General features: G+C 41.3%; 1 protein-coding gene across 2 annotated transcripts in view; it reads right to left on the bottom strand.

Moving 5' to 3' along the window:
* Window positions 1-23,068, bottom strand: part of shank3a (SH3 and multiple ankyrin repeat domains 3a) — a 170,446-nt gene that overhangs the window by 30,357 nt on the left and 117,021 nt on the right. For both annotated transcript variants that reach the window (XR_005076449.1, XM_037107024.1), the window contains exon 15: window positions 11,782-11,895. Coding sequence is in view for 1 of the 2 variants with exons in the window: in XM_037107024.1 (XP_036962919.1) it covers window positions 11,782-11,895 (114 nt within the window). In the remaining variant the exon portion in view is untranslated. The remainder of the gene's footprint in view (window positions 1-11,781; window positions 11,896-23,068) is intronic.

Below are 23,068 nucleotides of genomic sequence, written 5' to 3'. Positions count from 1 at the left end.
GAGAATTAACCTATGCTGTTTTACCACTGATAAGAGCTGCAGACAAACATGCGCACACACACTCACACACAAACACACACGCTTATCAAGGGAGCCTCATTGACTTTTTAATTCTTTTCCTCCACACCCCCACTCATCCCCCCTTTCCTTTTTCTCCTTCTCTCCCTCTGCCTCCTCATTCATGTGGTGCACGTTAACCCCCTAAACAAGGTGGGTAGAAGACTAAGCAGGGGGTGTAGTGAACTCTGAGGGCTCCCTACACCTTGAATACTAAAGCAGCGTTTAAATTAATCACAACAATGCCAGACTCACCGATGTATCAACTTCCCAAGAGCAACACAGCCTGTGAGGGGATGCTTGTGGCAAAAGAAAAAAATAAAGAACCGTCCTTTCTTTCTTTCTCTTTTGTGCTGTCACACAATGTGCCTGACTTTCCACAGATCCAACAGGGAGTTGCTGTACTGTGCAGATGGATACAAGGCTAACACACTTCCAAAGAGCACAGAGGACAGAGCAACATCTTCATTTGCATTTTCATTTTCCTGTGTCTGCTCCTGATTTCCTATTCCAATTCCAAACGATTTTCAAATCCGACTTTAAAGGAAAGGTGAATTTATTTTATTTTATTTTTTTTTATTCCTGGACAAAATTAGTCATGCTCTGTGGACAGTATGATAGAAAGGACACTGAAGAAAAAGACGAGTCAGTACAAAAGAAGAACTTAAAGGAGGCTCTGTATCAAATTAATCTTTATATTCTAATATTCAACATCAAAGGTGAGTTAAGTCGCATGAGCACATGCTTCTGATATGGGCTTGATGCTCTAGTAAATCTATTCATCAAGCCATTTGTGTGCATACATGGACATGATAAGGAGAGTATAGGGTGGCTTAATTAACTGAAAAGTGGAGGGTGTTGGAACAGAAAGAGTAAGAGGACGAATAAAAAGAGGAAGACGGCGGACAGGTTGAATAGCAGAATAAACTGCAGAGTGGGGGAGGGAGAGCAGTACATGACAACAGACTGACAGTGAATGTTAATAAGTCTATATTCTGCCCAATAGTCCTGATTAGTGTCTTCCAAGAAACAATTTATTTACACTCATTATTTTCTGACCTGCCATCTCAATAGTTTGGGTTCAGTTAATCCTAATGATCTTAAATTAAATTAAACCACATTTTTGATGTAATATGGTCAACGTGTTCTGCAACAAATATTTCATGTACTTAGTGTGCACACACACTGCAGTTGCATTTTGAATGTTAAATGTAGTAAATGCTGAATACCTATCCTAGATATTTTTCTTTCACTTTATGGCTGTTTTATGTCTTTCTATGGTTACTCCGAAGGTCCCTGTAGCACGAGGAGTGTTTGCTGCCTTCAGAATTATGCGACCAGCAGTATGAAACCTTACGTGAAGTTATCGAGTGAACCGGAACTGAAATCTTAAGGGTTGCAACTTTAGGGGAAAATGGAGGAAGGGGAGAGATCACTCTCATTGTTAAAATCAAGAACTGCTGTTTCTGGTGTCAGAGATGTGCTTTGTATGCCCACACATCATCCATGACCTTGTCCTTAAAGAGGTTTTATTGTGGCAACTTCACACTACTTCCACCTTCGCTGCTGAAGGACAAAGCAATTATTTGCACAACCCTAAGAGGTCATGCATCTTACAAATAAGTTGCTTCATGTGTTTGAACAAATGGCCAACACTGCCATATTTCTGATAAAGACTGTCTCATCCTGTCAGGCAGATGATTTAAGTTTTCTCTGCTGAGGCTTACACCAATAATTACTGTCTAACTTTGTAGAAGCCAAGAGAGAGGGAGCAAGGGAGGGCAAAGATTGTTTCTGGATATAAACTCAACAAGACGCTTTGATCATAGTGCAGACTAAGACAATGTCATTGCACGACAGGCTTTTAACAAAACAGAATAGGAGATAAGATGTAATCACGCCAGCACCAAAAGAAAAGAGTCCATCAAAGTTATCAAGTGTGAGAGCTGGACAGCATTTTGCCTAGTCTCAGTATAAGTGAAAATGTCAGATCTGCCCTCTCCTATTTCATTGAGAACAACAGTCATGGCGTTTGTTTGATAACCACGACGTTCAGTGCCTATATGAAAAGGAGACACACCAGTACGAACACTCAATTCCAAACATCTAAATGTTCATGAATAAAACAAAAAGCTTCATTCGTGGAGCGGGTGGAGCTGAGAGAAGAGTAGGCAGAGTGTAGCAAGAACACAGGAAAGTGGACAAATAATATTAACTTCAATATCTGATTGGACTTTGACAGGACCTTTAAAAAGGTCCTAGTTGTGAAATATTTATTTGAAAAGCAGTCATATTCTCTCTGCAAATGTTTTTGCTCTGAATCAAGCTGTCAATCCCAGTTGCGGTAATTAGTAGAAGCTTTCATCATCCTCTTCTAAAAAAGGAAAATGCTTGTATGCTTGCAGACACACAACACTTTTGTGTCTTTACATTTCCCTTCATGCTGAGTCATATTGTAAGTTTCTACAGAGGACATCTATTTTTAGGTGCTCCTACAAAATACCCTTTTAACATTACATGCCGTATGACTACAAGTGAGCCATCTGTTTGCCCTCTCTGGTTGTTATGCTGACATCAGAAAAGTACAGAGAGTTGTGGACAGGGGGTGACTTACCCCAGTACAGGTCATGGCATGTCGAGTTTGGCTGCTCTGCCTTGACGACCGTCACCACCCCGTCTATCCTGCTACACATCACAGGCAGATCTGACACCAAGACTGGACAACAGTCCATTTTTTAACTCTATCTTCCTCTCTAAGACATTGACAAGGAGGTCGTCCCTCAACCTTGCCACTGGTCTACGTCCCAGCTTGAATCACTGAGAAGAGTCGGGTTTAGCATCACTGTCATCCTCACCTAGAGACGATTAAGGGCACTCCTGAAACTTCCACTTTGTGCAGACGGTTATTCAGAATTCCTCAACTCCATTTTTCTGGTCAGAGACTCCCAGTTTTCTTCATTTTTAGAATGAAATAATACTTCCAGGGCGAGTAGTTTGAATAAAGTGTCAATGTCTCCGGCCTCAATGTCCCATCCAGCGAAAAACTCCAGCGCATATTTCACGTCTCTGCTTTTCTGCTGTCTCTCTGTCTCCTGCTCCTCCTCCACCTCAGATTTGGTTGGTTTGTTGTAGTGCTTTCATAGACCTCGTTGTTAGCATCTAAGTGGCGGCGGCAGAGACCAGCTGCTATAAATACCTCTGCTCTGTCAAAGTGGAAGCCTTGAATAATTCAGTCAATTTCAGACAACAAGAAGCAACTACTGTACAAGCTCTTCAAACAGTGTGACAGCTCATCACGACACGCCTTTGAGTCAAGGTCAAGACAAGCACAGATGCACTCAGACAAACAGACACAAACGCACATATTCCAGGAACAAAAAGGGAGTCAGGAGAGTAGGAGTGTTTAGTTCAGGAATGTATCATCAACTCTGAATTCTCAAGTTGAACTCTGTCTACTGAATCATCTGCTCAGTAGCATGATAAACAGTTTGCTTTTTCCTGTTGCTGAAAAACTTTGAAACTGAGCCTAACAACAGTTCAAGTGGTTCATAATATCCCTCCTCACTCTCCCTCCTGTGACCTCTGCTCACTGATGTCCACCAAATAACAACAAAAAAAACAGTACAGTAACTTTGCTTGCAAGTAGCTTAAGTGTTGAATTGACAACATCATAACAATATCAATATAAACAAAGCAACAGGCCACAATTCAAGTAGCTACCTAGCTTCCCTTAACTACAATTCAGCGGTAGTTAACCTTTTATCTGTGCTTTGAGCTGTGCATGTTAGCTAGCTCAGCACTACATCTCTTTTCCTTGCTGATAAACACTGCATACAGAGGCATTTTGGTCTAAAGGAGCCAAGTAATGTCATGTTGTTATGAACGGAGAGTACTGATGTGGTTTAGAGAACGAATATCACCAAACTTGAAAACTTAAGAATTGCATAGTCAGAAGCTTTGACATCAAATCTGAAGCAAATCAAAAAAGACATTTGTAATTTCCACCTTCCAGATCCACAGGAGAGTGGATGACTGCCGCTGAGAGAAAAGGAGGGTGAAACATGGGGAAAGAGAAAAACAGACAAGTTCAGGTGTAAAGGTAGGAGTACGATTAGTCATGCCCAGTCGGAGGGATGCTTTACAGCTTTGCCAGGTAACCTGCTCTGTGGGTCTTTGGATGTGTGTGTGCGTGTGTTTGTTGCCACATTTTTTGATGTAACACCCCACAACACTGAAACACAGTCAGTGTCAAGTCGTGGCAGTGAGAGAGTTGATTTAAACAAAATGATTCAGCCAACTATGTCTCCAGATTACGTAAGAACAACTACTACAGTTGAGTATCGTGTGTAAGAACAGCCATTACACTGTGAAATAGTCCTGACTTTCAGAAAGAAACGCTGTAACCTGCCAATGTGTTTATGTGTGTGTGTGTGTGTGTGTGTGTGTGTGTGTGTGTGTGTGTGTGTGTGTGTGTGTGTGTGTAGGTGACCTGCTGTCATCCAGTGCAGCCCCTGTCAAATGTGATATGTCTCTGCTCCACTATGAAACCTGCTTCAGCCTTGATTCATTGTTCAAATAGCTTTGCCATCTATTATGATTTGATATGGATCTGTCCTCCAGAGGGGGAGAGATGGCTCAACACACTCGACTGACTTCTGATGAGAAGTACAGATAGTGGCCATCACTCTGCTGCGAACAAACAAACATATCACCTACACTTGTGCGCACACCCACACACACACCTTGAGATGTGTTACTGTAGGACACTTTCCGTGGATCTTTTTTATAGGGGTAAATGGCAGCACTGCTCTTGAACCGCAAGTGTATAACACTGACTCAGCTAAACTTTAATACCAAAGACATGTCGTCCAACCTGTGGTTTATACTCTTTGTCACACTCTCTCTCTCGTCCCCTCTCTCTCCCTCCCTCTTTCTAATAAGATGGATTAGTAGGCTATGCTAATCTATCTGCAGACTCCACACATCAGATAGACAATAACTAAAGTGTGTGTGTGTGTGTGTGTGTGTGTGTGTGTGTGTGTGTGTGTGTGTGCATAAGCATACACGTGTTACAAAGCATGTCCATTTGTATGCACATGCACACACACGGCTCTGTGGCGTCAGCATTTGCATACTCACTCTGCATTTTACAAGTCGCCGCTAGAGAGTTACTGACTGAACTCACTGTCTACGTGATTTGCAATCGGTCTGTGCGGACATATTTATCGCACCATGAGAGAACTTAACCGAGAGTAGTTTGTCATTGAAAGGCAAATGCTTTTCTGTTCGTTACTTTTATGAGCTTGCTCAGTTTAACCTTTGAGAACACTAAAACTACAGACTGAATAAATCTGAACAATAAGGCATAAAATATAGAATTGCTGCTAGCAGAAGATCGACACGCTGACTGTGGGAGTGCACAGGGTTGGATGAGGGATGAGGACACACGTGAGGATTAGACCAATATGTCAGACTTTTAGACTCAAATGATGATTTTATCTATTTCATATGAAGCAGCTCTGGATTTTACAGTTTGCCACCATTTACTGAGAGGATCTGGTCTTCTGGTGATTCTATCAATCCCTTTCATCTAATTGACAGCGATGCTATTAAAAAATCTTGAGCATACATGATCTACAACAACAGCAAAGTTATGTACAAAACAGCTGGCTTTGTACATTCAGTGACCAAAACCAGAAAGAAAAATGCACCTTCCATTAGCTCCTTGATTATAGCTAAGGGTGAAAAATCTCATGCATTATTTGACAATTACTCTTCTCTCTTTCCAGCATCCACTATGTGGCTCCCCGTCCCCTGAGGGCTCCAAGAACATCTTCTGGTCTGTCTTTTATTACGTTCTTAGTCCTCATGCTCCGATAGCACTCATCTCCTCGACTGGCATGAATTTATTAGCTGCTGAGTGAATCAATCTTTCTATATTTCATCAACCGTTGTATGTATGTCTCAATCTTGTAATATGTAGTTGCATGTGAGTTGTCATGGGGTTTTACTCTCTCATAAGGAAGCTGCTCTGAAGGTAGCTGTTACAACGCTATCATTACTAAACTATGACAAGAATGTTTCTGATAATAATTTGGTAACACACAGCTCACTCACAGCCAGTGACATCCATCCTCTAAGGTGATGCTCAGCATGCTGAAGCAGACGTGTTGTGCCGTGTCTGTGCCCATTTACTTTGGCCATTAGATTAGATTATAATCTGTCATTGTAGCAGAAATACCCATTTACCTTGTACCTCTGACATGAGGAGGGGAGAACCAAGCTACTTAAAGGCCCCACAGACCCCCCATGGTCATGGCAACTACGTTGACTTTTCCACAGTTATGGCGAGATGACTTCCTGTATGATCTCCACCAATCCACTGCACCATCTTTCTATCCCCTTACCTCTGTCTTCCACCCTACCCTCCAACTTGCTCTGCCCATGTCAGTCTCAGCTGCCGCAGCAACGCTGATGTTTAAGCATTCTAGGGGAGTGCAGACACACTCCAAAACTTCTTAATGGGCAGGCTAAAAATAGCTCAGGCTGGATCTGACTGGGCTGATTCATGCGGCTGTGAGTCATTCAACTGTGCCGCGGTGTGGGGAGAGCAAGGGAATAGAGTGAACGAGCACAAAGAGAAAAGAAATAAAAGTTTGCACGCTTGTTAAGATATCAAACCGCTGAGAAAATCAAGCATTTCTCATCCAATCACAGAGAAAAATGTGCATTATTATGCTGAGAGTGTTACGTATGCAGAGGTCTTTAAGGACATCTGAGGCCGCGGGGCGAGTTGAGAAAAATTAACCTGTTAAGCCAGAGCGGAGCCCAGTGAGGCTATTTTTGAGCACCTATGGTAACCTATAAGTTAAATATATATAGCTAGAATTTTTAAATGACACAGATGGTGCCAAAATGTTCAAAATTGTGACAAAATAGCACATTTTTGAGATTCTGCTTGAGAGCTCTGTACTAAAACCTCTCTGATTTTGTTCTGATTCACTTTATTAGCATAAAAGGTGGCAGAGGTAATGTTCAGATGTTTTGCTACAGATTTGGAGCTGCAGCTGCATCATTGCTCAGTTGCTCAGGGATATTAATTCTACAACTGTAACTATTTTTCAAAAGATCTGTAATTAATGCTGTGTGCCAACTTAATTTACTTAGACCCAGTTACATATATATATATATATATATAAATATATATATATATATATATATATATATATATATATATATATATATATATATATATATATACTTACATATATACCTACACATACTTACACATCTGAACAAATATTACAAGTGTTCCCTTTATTATGATACTTTGATTATTCAAATAGATTTTTATAGTTGCAGAGATATAATCTATTAATTATTGAGCAGAGACACAAAATTGAGGCTAGTTCTCAAGAGGTTACGAATATTGGTAAAAATGTGAAGAAAAAAATGTTGGCAGAATGTATCTGTTTATTTGGCTGTAGCACGCCAATATCTTATGGGAGGACAGCAGGATGGGGGGGAGGTCTGAAATCTTTTGGCTGGAGGGCTGTGAAATTCAAACAGATTGTAGCCAACAGATTAACAGTGCTATTGCTGAAAATGAGTGGCCCCTGGCAATTTGGTAGCATCATTAGAAAGGGAAGAGCAGTTCATAGTCACATCATTATCCCCTCCATTACCATGGGTAAACATCTACTATTAACTGGCACATGTAGGCTAGCAGCGTGCGTGTGTTGAAGGGAACGTGATGTTTGCAGGATGGGTGACCATATTCAGGCATTTTCTACAGATTTAACGACTGTTTAGATTTTGAAAAAAAAAAACAAAACGATGCTGGTCTCTCATTAGTCTCTGGAGCGCAGCTCTGTTTTTTACCTTACAGTGATTTATAATAACACATGAATATCACCCACCTCCCCGACAAAAACACATATCAGCCATTTGCACACAGCCAGCAGCGTTTCACCACTGCATCACTCATTGTGCTCTTAATGAATTCAATCAATAGTCTTTGCTTTTCGCCCTCATTTTCTCCATCAGTCGCTCATGTGCCCCTTTTTTTCTAATTTTTTTCCCCCCGTTGAAGTCTACACATCCTCTTTGTCTTTCCTCCCCTCTCTGTCCCCTCGAGCACCGGCTGAAGATGAACTGCTGGCTGCAGTTGGCCATGGCCATGCTGAGAGAGAATGGAGCAGCGTGGTGACAGATAACAGCCAAGAGAGTCGGTGATGGTTTAAACTGTGTCCCTTTTACCTGATCACCCGCTTGCTCTCTCTTTCTCTCGCTCTTGCTTGCTGCCTTTACCCATCTCCTCTTACTGAACCAAACTGAAACTGCTTTTTAAATCATCCAATTTTTTTGTCCCCCCCCCGCAATTCTCCATCATACCTTTTTCAAACCTGGCAGAGAGGAGAGCAAAGAGATGGACACGGAGACAGATAAAGAGGGATAGCACTTTTAGAGTCATGACCCATGTGTGAATTACAGCAGCAGAGAAAGAGGGACGGGGGAGAGCAAGAGAGAGTGAGATAAAGAGAAAGAGAGAGAGCGAGCAGTAGTATTTGGGTTACTTAATTGTAGACAGGGCTGTCTTTCCTGCTTCACTAGGCTGAGACATATTGCCCTAACTGTCAGTGATGCCTCAATGGCTGCCTTCAGATAAACAACTGTGTGTGTTTTAGTGTGCCACAGCGTGTGTGTTACTGTGTCATCCTGTGTTATTCTGTTGTTGTATCACTGCTGATGAATCTAATGATGAGGAAGAGATTAGCTTTGAAATGCCTCTGATTCAGAAAGTCATAATTTATTCAATAATATAATACGTTTATTGTGCTGTATTAAACACAGTTATTAAGTTTTGTCATCATTTGATGCAGAGCTTGAAATACACCACTTAATGCAGCTTCAAGGAATAATATTTAACCTTTAAATATCTAAAAACGACTTGTATGATTTAATGAACTGTGTACTTCCAAATGTTTCCAACAATGTTCAAACTCAGAGAAATCCATAATCTTATTAATTTCCTCTGTTTTTCTCTCACTATAGCTTGCAGAGAAACACCAGATGATACATAAGAGAGTGAAGAAGAAAGTCAGTGAGCGTGACGAAACATAATGTGAATATAACTTAAATACACGCCTGTGTCGCGTCAGATCGATTGGATTGTGGTTGTTTGCAACACACATTAACCTACGCAACTTATTTAATTACATTTATTAAAACAACGTACTGTGCATTTAAAATATGGCTATATAAAAAAAATCGATTCCCATGAGAATTGCTCAGTGGGAGCATTATGCAATACTTAAGGCTTTCACTGCCTTCCACATTTTTTCAAACCACAGAGCCCAAAAAGTGCTTCTCTGGCCCAGCTGGTCGAGAGCATGAATGTTTTTTTTCCTCCATTCAAGCATACATGGCCTTAAAATAATTGAATAATACATCTCTTTCAAGCAAATGACTGTGTCTCTAAAGGTGCTTGGTGTTTTAGGGTAACCAATGTGCTTTTTCATTTAACATAACAATAAACATATGCTGATGATTAAAAACACCAAGAAATCCCAGTTTAATATCAAAGAAAGAAAAAAAACAATACCTAGTGTCAGAGAGGAAGGACAGGGGAGGCATAAGACACTTTCAATCTCTGATAAATCGGTATCTGAGGGTTTGAGTTTTTCAGGATTTATGAGTGAGTGGGGTTCAATATCAGGCCCATCTCTCCCTCTCCCCGTTCTTTCCCCCTCCCACCTCTCTGAAAGACATGCTCTGCCATCTCCACTTTGCTGTCCTTTAGAGCATGCTCCACCATCCGTCTCCCTCGCTATCTGGCCCTTTCTTTCGCACCTTCCCCTATCTTTTTCTCACAATGCATTTAAATGGGGTATTTAGAGATTCCGGCCTTTCTCATCTCTTCACACCTACTCTGAGGTAACCTCAATCCCTCAACAAGGGGAAAATGCCCCAATTGCTCCAGAAATAGGTCTCAGGAGATGCATGATAAACACACGAGCGATGGGGAGATTTTATGACAAACCTGTTTTCCAATATATGTACTTGCTGCACTGGCTAAACTTTTTCACACAATAACCATGTTTTTTGTGATGCTGAACATGTTGTTGTTGTTAAATCCAATGCGCATGAAACCTGCCATCTTTGGTCCCATTAATATGACTCCCAGTTAAGGGTGGTAGATTAAGGATGGTGAAAGTATATCTAAAGCTTGTAATAAGGAGAAATATCCTCACTGGTTGATTGTTAAACAGATTTACAGTGTAAGTTAACTTTCACTGTTGTAAAAAGAATTCCTAGAATAGACTGAACATGGCATGTCAATGACCGTAATTTTTCAAATAACACTCAATTTAAGTATTTTTCATCATTTTAGATTAAAAGAAAACATTCGAGAGCATTAGTTTTGTGCTGCATTTCCTAAAAAAAAAAGAAAAAGAAGAAGAAAAAAATACCCTAAATCTTGCCAGTGATGCTGTTCCTGTTTACATGTTTTTAACAAACAAGCTAAACTGGTCGACCTTTTCAGTGCACCTGCATTTAATTAATCACTAATTAAGTGTCCCTAAAAGCTTGAACAACTCAGTCCTCAGGCTGCATGGGTGGCAACTGTATACCAATGAGGGAGAAAAGATAAACTGTAAAACGTTATTTTTAAAAGGAAATTGACAAAGTAGTCTTTCATCTAAACTGACATCATCATCATGGTTCTAGAAACAGGGAAGAACTGTGATTGACAAATGGGAGGCTGAAACTGTATTCAGTTGTAGAAGTTGAATTGTTTAGTTTAGTTTACTTACAGTGTATTTTGGTAGCCCAAAGTTAAAGTGGGGATATGTTGTGCAAGTGTATTCATTGTATTCATTGTCCCATTAATTTGACTCCCAGTTGAAGGGTTCATCTCTGTCAACAGCATGGATGGTAGATTCATGATGGTGAAAGTATATCCAAAGTTTATAATAAGGAGAAGTATCTTCACAAAATAGCATCCAGGTTTATAGCAGCAGCATAGCCACTGCTTAGCTGCTCAGACCTAGCCAGCTCTGAAGGAGGGAGTCTGGTGCAGAGCCAGACCTTCTGGAGGAAAAAACACCCAAAATCACATTGGATTCTGCTCTGATCGTGGAGGTGGGTGATTCAGGTATTGTGATACTGACAGCTGGAACTTCTTCATGAACTCCTGGTAGGGTCTCCCAAGGTATACAGATCCCAGCTAATTGGTTACATATTCTTATTTTCTAGTTTTAAAGCACCTAATTAATTTATTAAAACAAAGAATTCAATTACTTCCAACCACTGTCTGTAACCGCTTTATCCCTTTTATGGGGTTGTGAGGTTTTTTGCAGGAGCAAGGTGCAGACAAGGTGTCAGCTGCACATCAGGAGCAATCTGGGGTTCAGTATGTTGCTCAAGGACACTTCAACATGCAGCTCAGCCCAGCCCAGAGCTGGGATTTGAACCGGCAACCTTCTGATCACTAGCTGACCTGCTCTACAGACTGAGCAACAGGCTGAGCTTTACATCCACACTTTTAATGTTCTGGCACCACAACAAGAGTTTCAGTGTGGCACTTTTCATTTCAGCACCATGGACAGAGCTATAGTCAAACACCAGGGCAACACATGACCGCAAGATACAAACTTGTTAGTCAAACAGTGTGAGAGCGCAGTATGTAGATGCGTGTGTGTGTACATGTAAAGATCTTACCTAGTCGTGGGTCAAACTGCCTCATCTGAACTTCTTCCACATAGTCTGCTGGGAACCAGCCTGTCCTTCCTTTGACCGTGCCTTCCCAGAAACCTCCTTCCCCTATACTCAGCACTGACAGAGAGAGAAAGAATAGGGGGGGTCTGAATCAGTCAAACATTGTCATAAACCAAGCCGAGTTGTCATCATTGTGAATTTCTGGAGCCTGTGGAAAAAGAGACAGAATGGGACAAAGGGCCATATAGCAGAGTGAGGTATTTAGGTTTTTATGTTCTGGGTACATCATTTATAACTGAGTGTACACAGAGGGAGAAGGAAGGAGGTACACGAGAGCGGGAGAGAAAGATTTTTGTTTTGTTTTATACATAAAGAACACTGATACAAGACAGGAGAAACTGTAATGAGAAAATATTGGTCTGTAACTAATGTACCGTATAGAGGTGCTCAGACAACCTAGGTTTTATTCTCTTTCACGCCATATGGATTTTTACATCTGAAAAATACGGAGAAAGACTTGTGAGGTGAAGGAGAGGGAAAGAGTGGAAAGACCACGCAACTTCAAACGTGAGGAAGGGAATAAGAGGAAGGAGAGATGGTGAAAGAGAGCGAGAGGGCGGGAAGGACAAAGAGAGATTCCTTCTAAGTTCCGCTGTGGTAATTAGAGATGAATGTACAGTTGATATTGATCTTCCCTACAGGACTGAGCCAGCACGCTCATTTCTACAACACTCATTCATTATCCTAGCAAGCTAACAGACACACACACACACACACACACACACACACACACACACACACACACACACACACACACACAGACACACACGCTCCTCAGAGATCACCAGCTGGAACTGAAGCTTTGCCTGAGCGAGCCCTTCTTCTAAACTGGTTGCTAGGATACGGCAGTATGATGTTGCAGCCAGCAGACAGCCTGTTAAATGATGTAGTCTACTTCCCCCAAAACTATATTCTGCTGTGGCATGGGGACATGTCACGGTGGTGTAACCTGGGGCACTATGAGAAGCAGCCAACTGGACTTGATAGTGACATGATAGTAAAAAGTTCAAATATCAGCCATTCACAAGATTCCTTGCTGTGCTCATGTCTTATTTACCTGAACATTCATGTCCATTCACATCCTGTTCAGGGACACACTGGAACAAACAGGCCAGGCAGCACAGGAAAGTGTGTTTCAGTACACATGTTCAAATCAACCATGTTTCTCCAGATTATGTCCCAGTTGACTGTCGTCTCCTTTGGTAATATATTATTATATAAGCAATCAGCGTTGCAGCGGTGATGAAATTTTCCCACCAGCTCATAAACTCATGAAAACAATGATTACACCAGACTTGTTACAGGAAAACACACTCACTGTCTGTAGAGCGCTGTATTAGTATTATAGTAGCTAAGGTGAATGGAATTCTAAACCAATCAGAGGTTCAGTGGTTCAATTCCTGGCCCCTGAAGTCTAAATATTAGAGTGCCCTTGGGTAAGAAACTGGGCCTCAAATTGCTCCTGCTAGCCCCTCCATCAGTGTGTTTTTATTGTGTGTATGAATGGTCACTGCTCCTGATGAGCAGGTGGTGCCCTGCATTGTAGCCTCTGCCACCACCATATGAACATGTGTGTGAACGGGTGAATGTGACTTGTGTTGTAAAGCGCTTTAAGTGGTTGGTATGACTAGAAAGATGCTACAGAAGTACAGTCCAACATTAAGGCCTGACATTTACTGCTGCAGCTTCACATTAAAAGCATGAAACTGGTGAACCACAAGTAGGTGGTTTTTATTATGAAGGTGTGGGCTGATGTAGGCTACTCACAGAAAATCGCCACTATCGTTTAACAAAGATGCATCTTCAGATCAAACAATGGTCCCTTTGACATCACATCACTCTGAAATATATCAAGGAGTAGTTTTATACAGCCTGTAGGAGCAATGAAACAACAAGCAGCCTCAGTTATCCATAGCAGGTGACAGGCTGCACACCTCCTTTCCCATCACTAACGTTATCAGGAATTCTATTTGAATTGGGTTTAAATCCAAAATATTGCCAAATAGGTGCTTCTGCTTTTTGCTTTGACAACAAACCCTCCACCAACTTTCCTGACTTACGTTACAAGATAAGTGAAATGACTCCTTCTACTCTGTGTTGCAACTGTGCTGTTGGTGCACGGAGCAAACTAGGGCTGGGTGGTAAGTCGGCAAAATTTCGGCAAAAGTCAGCAAAAATCATTTGCTTCGCGGCTGCTCCACATGGGCTCCCATAGTTCATAGTGAGCTTCGCCCTCCCCCCACACTGACTGTTCACAGAGAAACAAACACAACATGCAGCAAGCCAAGAGTTCGTTCCTAAAAAGGCACTGTCTCACTAGTAGCTTGGTTTTGTGGCATCGGACCTCGAACAAACCAATGTTCAAAGGCTGTTGTAACTAAAGACAGCGGACTGACACATTTATTTCAGTCTTTCAAACAGACGCCTGCATCACAGTGGGACAATTGTTCGCTACGAGATGCACAAGACCGCGGCAGCCCTCAAACACCCGCTAAAAAGCAGCCAATACTAGTGGAATCATTTAATCATTGTGACCCGTATGAGTAGAAAGGGTCCCGGTGGACAGCTGTTACAGAAGTAGTCAGGTTGCATATCGCTATAGATATCATGACCGTATATACAGTGGAAAAGCCGGAGGTTCACCCACATGCTAAAAATCTTCAATCTATGAGGCCGCAACTGGGCATGATGTCTCAAACCAGAGGAAGCAGACAGGCTCGTCTTCCGGGACAAAAATGTGTTAAAGACAGCCAGCACACACCTCATGTCCTGTACATTTACCAACATGTCATGTTTACCACGCAGCATGCAGATGTTTAATTTAGTTTACATATATTCAGGGATATAGTTTATATTTAAACAAAAGGCACTTTTTGCAAAATGAAGTAATTGATGAAAGTTGTGTTAACACAAACTGATCTGTTTTTATAACAGCAAGCAATCTGACATGTTAAATTTATGTTTACAAAAGCATTTTATCAAAAAGGGACACATTTTCATGTGAGTTTGAAAGTGCTCTGTTTAAAATGGCAGGGCAATTTTGTTAAAAAATAAAAGCATTCAAATAAATGCAATACTTTTAATACTACTTTTAATAATTAATTTGGAATTTAAAGTTTGCTATTGAGAAGGAAAAAAAAAGTTTAAAATCATAAATCAAGATTCAATTTTTAGGCCATATCGCCCAGTCCTAGAGCAAACCTTTAGCTTGTGATTGACTAAGTGTTAATGAGAAGAGCAAATATTCAATGCCAAAATGCCTGGCCTAAACAAAACAATTACTCGTCTTGAGCAGACATGTAAACGATTCCTGTCAGTGGCAATCCAGAGAAAATAAGTATGCTATCCCAACAAGTTGTATCCTACACTGCTCATGATTTTCAAATTTGATGTTCAGTTGTGAACTTGAGCTGCAAGCCATCCAAAGCTCACCTTTACACAAGCTAGGAGAGAAGTGGTGTACAAGAGGGGAGAATGGCTGTTTATCGACTTCCCGCAGTAAAAAACATGACGCTCAGCAGACAGAGGATACATGGGCTGATCCCCCTCTCTGATCACAGCTTAACACATCTTTACCCCACCTGTCTCCTGAGAAAAGACTCCCTCCATCTCTGTTTTCCCTTGTCTGAAACCTTTATTCTCTCTCTCTGCTATTCAAGTCCCCCCCCCCCGTCCCCTTTGCTGCGTTTCTGAATGATTTCCCGGTCATCGTTTCCAACTCCCCTCTTTGTCTCTGTCAGTGTGTCCGTCTATACTATAATGGTCTTCCTGCGGTAGACAAGTGCCGGCATGAAAAAAAAATAAAAAGGTGAAACCTTTGATTGATCTTCTAGGGTACCCTCGCTCACTTCCCTCACTCCCTTAATCCCTCACTTGCAATCCATTTCTGATCCTTGACACCAACACCAAAAGATATGGACAGACTTGAGCACAGAATTCAAGCAAAATATACTACTTTACACATCCAAAATATCCATGTTCACCTTCATACTGCAGACTATTCCTTCACACATGAGTTGCACATACAAACATCCTCCTTCAATTAACCTCAAACACACCTCAGGCACTCTAAATGCTGTAATCAAGCCAATTAATTGCTTGTCAGGGAAGTCAAGAAAAGGTCAGTGAAACAGCCACACACACACACACGCACACACACACACGCACACACACACGCACACACACACGCACACACGCACACACGCACACACACACACTTGCAAAGTATTTTAATACATAACAAGCATAATAATCCTCACAGTGCCTTCAGCATTTGATAGCAGAGAGTCGGCATAAACACACAGAGGAGAAAATAAACACGGTAAACAAAATCTGACTGCCACTCTTACACTCTACATAAGTCCTTAATCAAAACAGCCAGGGTTATTTTGGCTAAATCACAGTGTGAAGTGATCCTGTGTACTTGCAGTAAGTCTGTTGCTACAGGCCAAACACCACACTATCAGAGTCAGCTGCTTTACTTCATATCTGTCACGTACAGACAGTAAATCCACATGCATGTACAGTTTATGTCCACACAGCAGAGAGGCATAAATGTACATTATGTGCATGTCCTCACATGGACTGAGAGTCTCCTGCTGTGTGAGTATCCTCTACCTTACACTGCCACTCTGCTGTGTTGGCATGACAACTGTCCCTGTGAATCAGATGTGAGCTCATGGGAGCCAAGTGGCAGAAAGGAAATCAAACAGTGCATATCAGTACAAGAGGATTTATAACGTGTGTGCTGAATTGACCAGACCGCTTTGGGAGCACTGCCATGTGCAGAGCTACAGCTGGAGATAGTAGTGGGAACAGACCTGCCTACACTCAAGCTGTTATTATTGCATTATTAGTACTACTGGAACATTTGTCACAATGAGCTGGGCTGAAGTTATTGTTTTACAATGAACATTTAACATTTCTAGAAGTTAAGGGTTCTTACAGATCAAATTCCAAAACAAACTGTGTTGCAAACACATTGCAAAGCAGTCACTACCCAGGTTTTATAGATGAAACTGAAGAAAACACTGGCTGTGGTTTCTAATGAAGGTGACTTCAGATAGCCATATTTGTTCATTTACACAGAGCATGTTGTTAAGTATTTCTCGCTAAGTGGCTGAAAGATCACTGGTCACTGTGCAGAGAGAGCCTCCAATACATGTATACGCTTCTACAGGTTTCTGGATAATCTGGAGAACTGTTGCTGAGGGCCGTGTGAAAGCCATTATCCTTCTACTATACTCTGAGTAGAGGAGAAAACTATATATACAGTAATACTTTTTCAGTGGTTCAAGACACATAATATAATAATGATATAATCGTCAGATTTGATGAATGGATTCTGTAAACACAGATATAACAAAGGAGGATAATTTTAATACAGGAGGACAGACGAGGGAAAATAAAAATTGGGTCTGATAAGAGCCTGATGCTCATACTGAATCGTCATTTTCTTTTTAACATTTCAGAGTTTGGGGAAATTGGTAACCAGCTCTGGATAGCTGGATAGGTTGGTCAAAATGAAGAATTCAGTTGTGTCTTTAATGGAAGCCTTCTCTATGAATAATTATATAAAGAAAAGAAATAAAGGAGACTGAATATTAAGAAGAGTTACTTCAGCGCAAAACAATACAATCATTTTTGTATTTCTGCTTTGTTATACTCTATGGGGTCTACTGGGGTTTAACTAAACAACAGGTTACCACATAAGACAATTAACACCTCAGCTGGGCACCAGCTTTTCTCTCTGTTGTATAATAACAACTCAGGCCCATCTTGAATGTGTCACGAGAAGCAGTGAGCTGCCACACGCTGGTTCATAATCACCTCCACAGGTAAACTAGTGGGAGATAAGACACAGCTTATGTTGACATGAATTTATACACACTGTCACACACAAACACATACAGTGCACACAATTATAGACTGTACCTTACAATACTCTTTTGTACAGTAGTAGCATATATTGCTTCCTCGAGAACAGCAGTAACTTGTCTGGAAATGATTCAACAAGACACAGGTTTATTGCAAAATGCGGAGGTGTCTGTGTTGCGTAGTTACAGCAATTTCAACAGCTGTACGGTCTTGTTGAGACCCTATCCTGTCCATCCAAACAATGCTCAGTAGAATGGCGATATGTGCCTTGTTACATGGTGCATCATCATGCTGGTGGAGTGGATAGACTGCAGCCACAAGGGACTGACATGGTCAACAACAGTGCTAAGATATTCTGTGTTGTTCAGCTATTCTTCGGTGGGCATCGGGAACTCCAATGTGCTAATGTGCAAAGACATTCCCCACACCATCACACTGACACGAGCAGTCTGTGATGTCTACACCTAACAGGATGGCTCCGTGGGTTACTGCTGCTTTTGCCAAATTCAACTTTCTTTTTTTTTTTTTTGATATCACTGTTAACACAAACACTGACATATAACAATCAGCTCAACGTCTAGTCCAGAGGTATAGAATTTATTTGGGGTCATATTATATGAATTGGGACAAACAAACTGAAAGTGACCCAGCACGAGAAATTAAATAGTGATCTAGTCACTATAGAGCACTACGCAAAAATCTGCGTGGTAATATTGATTCATGAATGAACAATCTTTTTTACTCATGTAAAAGGTAACGAGTAATGATTAACTGCAGTTCTTGATCGATTATGCTAGCTAGCTAGTACAGCACGATTGTATATTAAACAGTATTTGAAATGAGGTGGATGGTCAAGTTTCGTTCCCTATTTCTTAGTTGCCTATCTGGGCTATTGTCGTACACAATGTTTATAACACAATGAATAATGTTAAGACTGTCATCCATATGAGCCATGTAATTCAGCTACCCATGATGCAGACACTGAGCTGCCATGGCAATAATGGCAGTGACACTAGAAGGCAAAACACAGAGGCCGGTCTTGAAATAACCTCTGAGTTTCTCTAGTGGCAGCGTCAACAAACAATATTGCTTTAAATATGGTTTTTATTAGGTTCAAGCCCCTCGTCCGCCATGTTGCTGGTTATAGCTCAAGAGGCATTGCTTACAAACGTCACCCAAGGAAGAGTCAGGTGAAGCTATTCGTCTATTTAGCGTAGCCATCTGGCTACCTTGTCCCACCTATGCCTGATCATAAGAAATCAGCAACATTAAGAATGGCAGAAATAGAGATTTGCCTAATTTCTACTGAACTGACATTTGTCAGTACAAGTTGGAACTGTACTGTAAGGCCCGATAGAAATTCACAGTGTGTTCCCACAGTAGATAGTACAACATCTCACTGAGAATTAATGGAAAATTCTCAGCTTTTATAGAAATAACATACAAACGAAGCATGAAATGTGACCAGAAAGGAGAGTAGCATAATAGAGAGCCCCGGGGAATGAAACAAAGGGGAAAGCATGTGACAGAAAGAGGCTTGCATTCAGCAATGACAAAGAGAGATGAGAGCCAGCTAAAGACAGACACAAGCTGACAAAAGGAAAGAGCTATGTTTCAACAGACGCACAGTTATTCATGACTGTCCAAGAAGTCTGCTGTCTGGTGGAAAGTCTGGTACAGTTTGTTGTGTGTGTGTGTGTGTGTGTGTGTATGTGTGTGTTACTTCTGAGTTTTGCCCTTGGTGAAGTCAGTCACGGCTCCTGGTTTAAAAATAGCATCAGTGAGGATGCAGAGCTATTTATACTCTTCACACACACCCTGCCTGCAAGCTTCAATGCATTCCTGCTCGAGTACGTGCGTGTGTGTGTGTGTGTGCACGCGTCTTTGTATTTGTGTGTGTGACAGCCGACTGAGCTCATTTTAATACTTGCTTTGCTTCGCTCTATTACTTTGAGCTGAGTCATTCATTTTCTTTCTCCCCTCATTGTCTTTGTTTCTCTGTGTAACAAGCAACCACACGCAGAAAAAAAATACACTCATTCATGCAGTCATACCAAGTGAGGCCGACTGTCATGAATGAATGAGTGACAGCTGCTTAGGAAGGAGTAGAGTTGTCAGAGCACACAAACATATTTTCCACAGGTAACAGCGGGTGTATCAGACTCCCGTATTTGCCTGCAGGAACAGACTATAAAGGCTGCGGCTGTGCTGAAAGAGGCTGATGGCTTTCTGCCACTGATGCACTCACACTGATTCAGACAGGGGTGCCAAACTTGCCAAAGCCAAAATACAGCTCGATTTCCATAAACTGCATGATAGGATTTCCATACACTGGATCTGCTGTAAGAAAACGAAAAGGGGAACATTTCATACCACATTTACTTACCACATGAAAATAACAGGATATATTAAAGCAGTCAAATAACGTAATGGGGCCATATGGTGCAAATATTTAATTATGAAAGAAGATATGCTGCTTCATGGTTCCACTGTAGACTACTTCTTAAATTGTCTCTCTGGCTGCTGCATGCTATTCTTAATGCTTTTTTGTTTTAATACTCTACAATTATCTGTCACTTGCCTTGTCTCTCCTTTTTAACTGTGGTCTTAAGGAAGACATTCATTGCAATTACACTGTATATCCTAAAGGAAAATCCAATTTAAAGAGACGCGCTGTACATTTGCTGCAGCCAGTTGCACGTGCAGACATTATAGCATAGGGACAGACTGAAAAAATTAGAGCAATTATTAAGCTAGCAGGTAAATACTGTGCTTACACACAGTTGAATTGCCACCAGGAGTCGTCTGACAAAACACAGGCTAATTTCATCACAATTCTGTTGCTGCTCCCTACTGTTCACTTCATACTCAGTGCTCTGCTCTCAGTGGCTTCTGTGAGTCTTTAATGTAAGGGCTCTGAAACTCCAGGACACCAACACCAACGTCGTAGCTGTTGGTTAGTGTCTTGGCCCTACTTCTTACAGTCTGTCCAGCAAAGGTGACACAAGTTGGAGCCTGTTGATGAGGACATGTTGGTGATTGGTGAAGTGAATCAGTGCAGAAGAGAAATGGAAAAAGATGTACTGTAAGATCCTGACTGTTTCGGGTCCCTTTTTTCAAATACGGACTAACTCTACCTTGTGCCATAGCAAGTATCATCTCTCACACAGGCACAGAATATAGTTGGCCTTCAGCTGTAGTCTTTGAGTTGTGTTCTTTTTGGCAGAGACTCGGGCTATAAACTATATGTCGTCTTACGTGATCGTCTCGTGACACGTCGTAAGTGTTATCTTTTCCTGGTTATAAAGGCTGCATTACAGTAAAGTAATGTTTTTTTCTGAACTTGACAAACTGTTCTAAAACTTGCCTCTACCCACTGAGTTATAATATTCATATTACTGATGATTATATATATTCTTCTTTTAAAAAAAATTGAGACAAGAATTTACTGAAAACAATCACAGCACTACTGTTTGAATGTGATGAACAGTAAGTGTAATATAATGTGAAATAAGAGTGCTGAGTAAGGTTTTTCGGGCATAAAGAGTAAGTACATATCTCAGCCTGCATAACCATGTGTGTGTGTGTGTGTGTGTGTGTGTGTGTGTGTGTGTGTGTGTGTGTGTGTGTGTGTGTGTGTGTGTGTGTGTGTGCGTGCGTGCGCGCATAATGCAAAGTGTGTGAAGGTGAGTGTGGAGAGCATGCCAATAACCAGAGTGGAGCTGTTATTAGATTTGGATCCCTGCACTCTTTATTAAACCTCGGTTCAATTCAGTGTAATAGAGAGAGAGCAGAGTTGCATCTTTATGAAACAAGGGAGACACAACCAGAGACACCCAAACACACACACACACACACACACACACACAATAAGGAAGAGAAAGGGGGATGACTATGTACAGTCATGCAACAAGGATGGTCATGATTACTAATCATACAGGAGTAGGAGAATACATGCCACTGCTCTGAAGGGTGAACAGAAGACACAAGGAACCACACATATAGCAGGAGTACGTAAGAGAAGCAGAAAAATGTAGAGATGAATAGCTAATAAAATTAAGTTTAAGGACAGAGGTGGACATGGTCTAGGAGAAGTGGAGGTGGCTAGCAATTAAGAAGGTGATGTGGAAAAAGGAGAGTGGACCCCAGAGTAGACCCAAGATTGGATGAAGTAGAGAGCCAATAAATACGAAGAAGGAGGGACAGTCACACTGCTCTGAGTCAGATGTGTGCAGCGTGCTTGTCCTCACAGGACTTCTTTTGCTTAGAAGAGGGCGAAGAAGTGGCGCAGTCTGGCTCATCAGTATTCAACTGAGACCAAGAGTCTAGGGGGTGGGGGCTGAATGAAATAAAGACTTGACAAGTTTGAGGAAAAGATTTTTAAAAAATATATGGAAAGAATGAGAAATGCCTTTTTTTGTGAATGACAGCAAAGTGAGAGAAAGGAGTGGATCAAAGGAAAAGTGCTGCAGCAAGAAAAAAAAAGGAAAAGAGGGGAGGGCGGAAGTGTTGTAAATTATAGTGGGAGAGGAGGAGGAGGAGGAAGAGAGGAGGGAGGAAAACTCCAAGGCTGACTCGGAGGGATCCCTCTTCTCTTCTCATCTCATCTCCTCCCTCCCTCTCAGGCTTCAGGGGACCTACATGACATCCTTCTTCTTTCATTCTCGCTTGCTTTTTATTCCATTTCTCTTTCTTTCTCTTCTTCTGTATCAGCCCTCAGGTTTAGACAAAAATAGAACAGGCTACCTAACAGTTACCCTCTGTCTTTTCTTATACCACATAAAAACCCAGCTCGGAAATGGAAACAAACTTTATCAAATACAAAGGTGAAAAATCAGTGAGCTGTATGCACGTTAACATACAAGAAAATCTACATCATAGCAGTGATGTGAACTGATATGACACAATTATATCTGGAAGATATAACCTGGTAAACTGATCAGCAAGGAGCAAAAACAATAATGGAGTCTTCCATCAGAGTATGCCAGTGATTGATTAGCTGTACACCAACCATTGATCGCCTGTTGATTGTTAAATAGATCAGTGATAGATTGTTTGTTGTGGAGTCGTTAATCACACACCTGATCGTTTGATTGACCAGTCATGGCGTCACATAAATGATGGTGTTTATCCCATGATAAATGAACATGCTGTCATGAGCTGACCAGTGCCCACGCTCCAGCCTCGGCTACTTATTATTACATGACAAAAACGCCTGTTGCTGTCTGCTACTGCATGTGGCGGCATGGGGGAGTTAAAGCGGCGAGTGGTCATGGGGTTGAACAGAATGATGTTAACAACAAGGACAATCTCAGATTCCATTCTTGTTTGATTGTTTTTCCTTTCAGGGAGA

Source organism: Acanthopagrus latus, chromosome 8 (genome assembly GCF_904848185.1).
Source record: "Acanthopagrus latus isolate v.2019 chromosome 8, fAcaLat1.1, whole genome shotgun sequence".
In the NCBI taxonomy this organism is placed as follows: Eukaryota; Metazoa; Chordata; class Actinopteri; order Spariformes; family Sparidae; genus Acanthopagrus; species Acanthopagrus latus.
The sequence above is the reverse complement of the archived record's forward strand: the minus strand, read 5'-3'. Positions and strand labels throughout refer to the sequence as shown.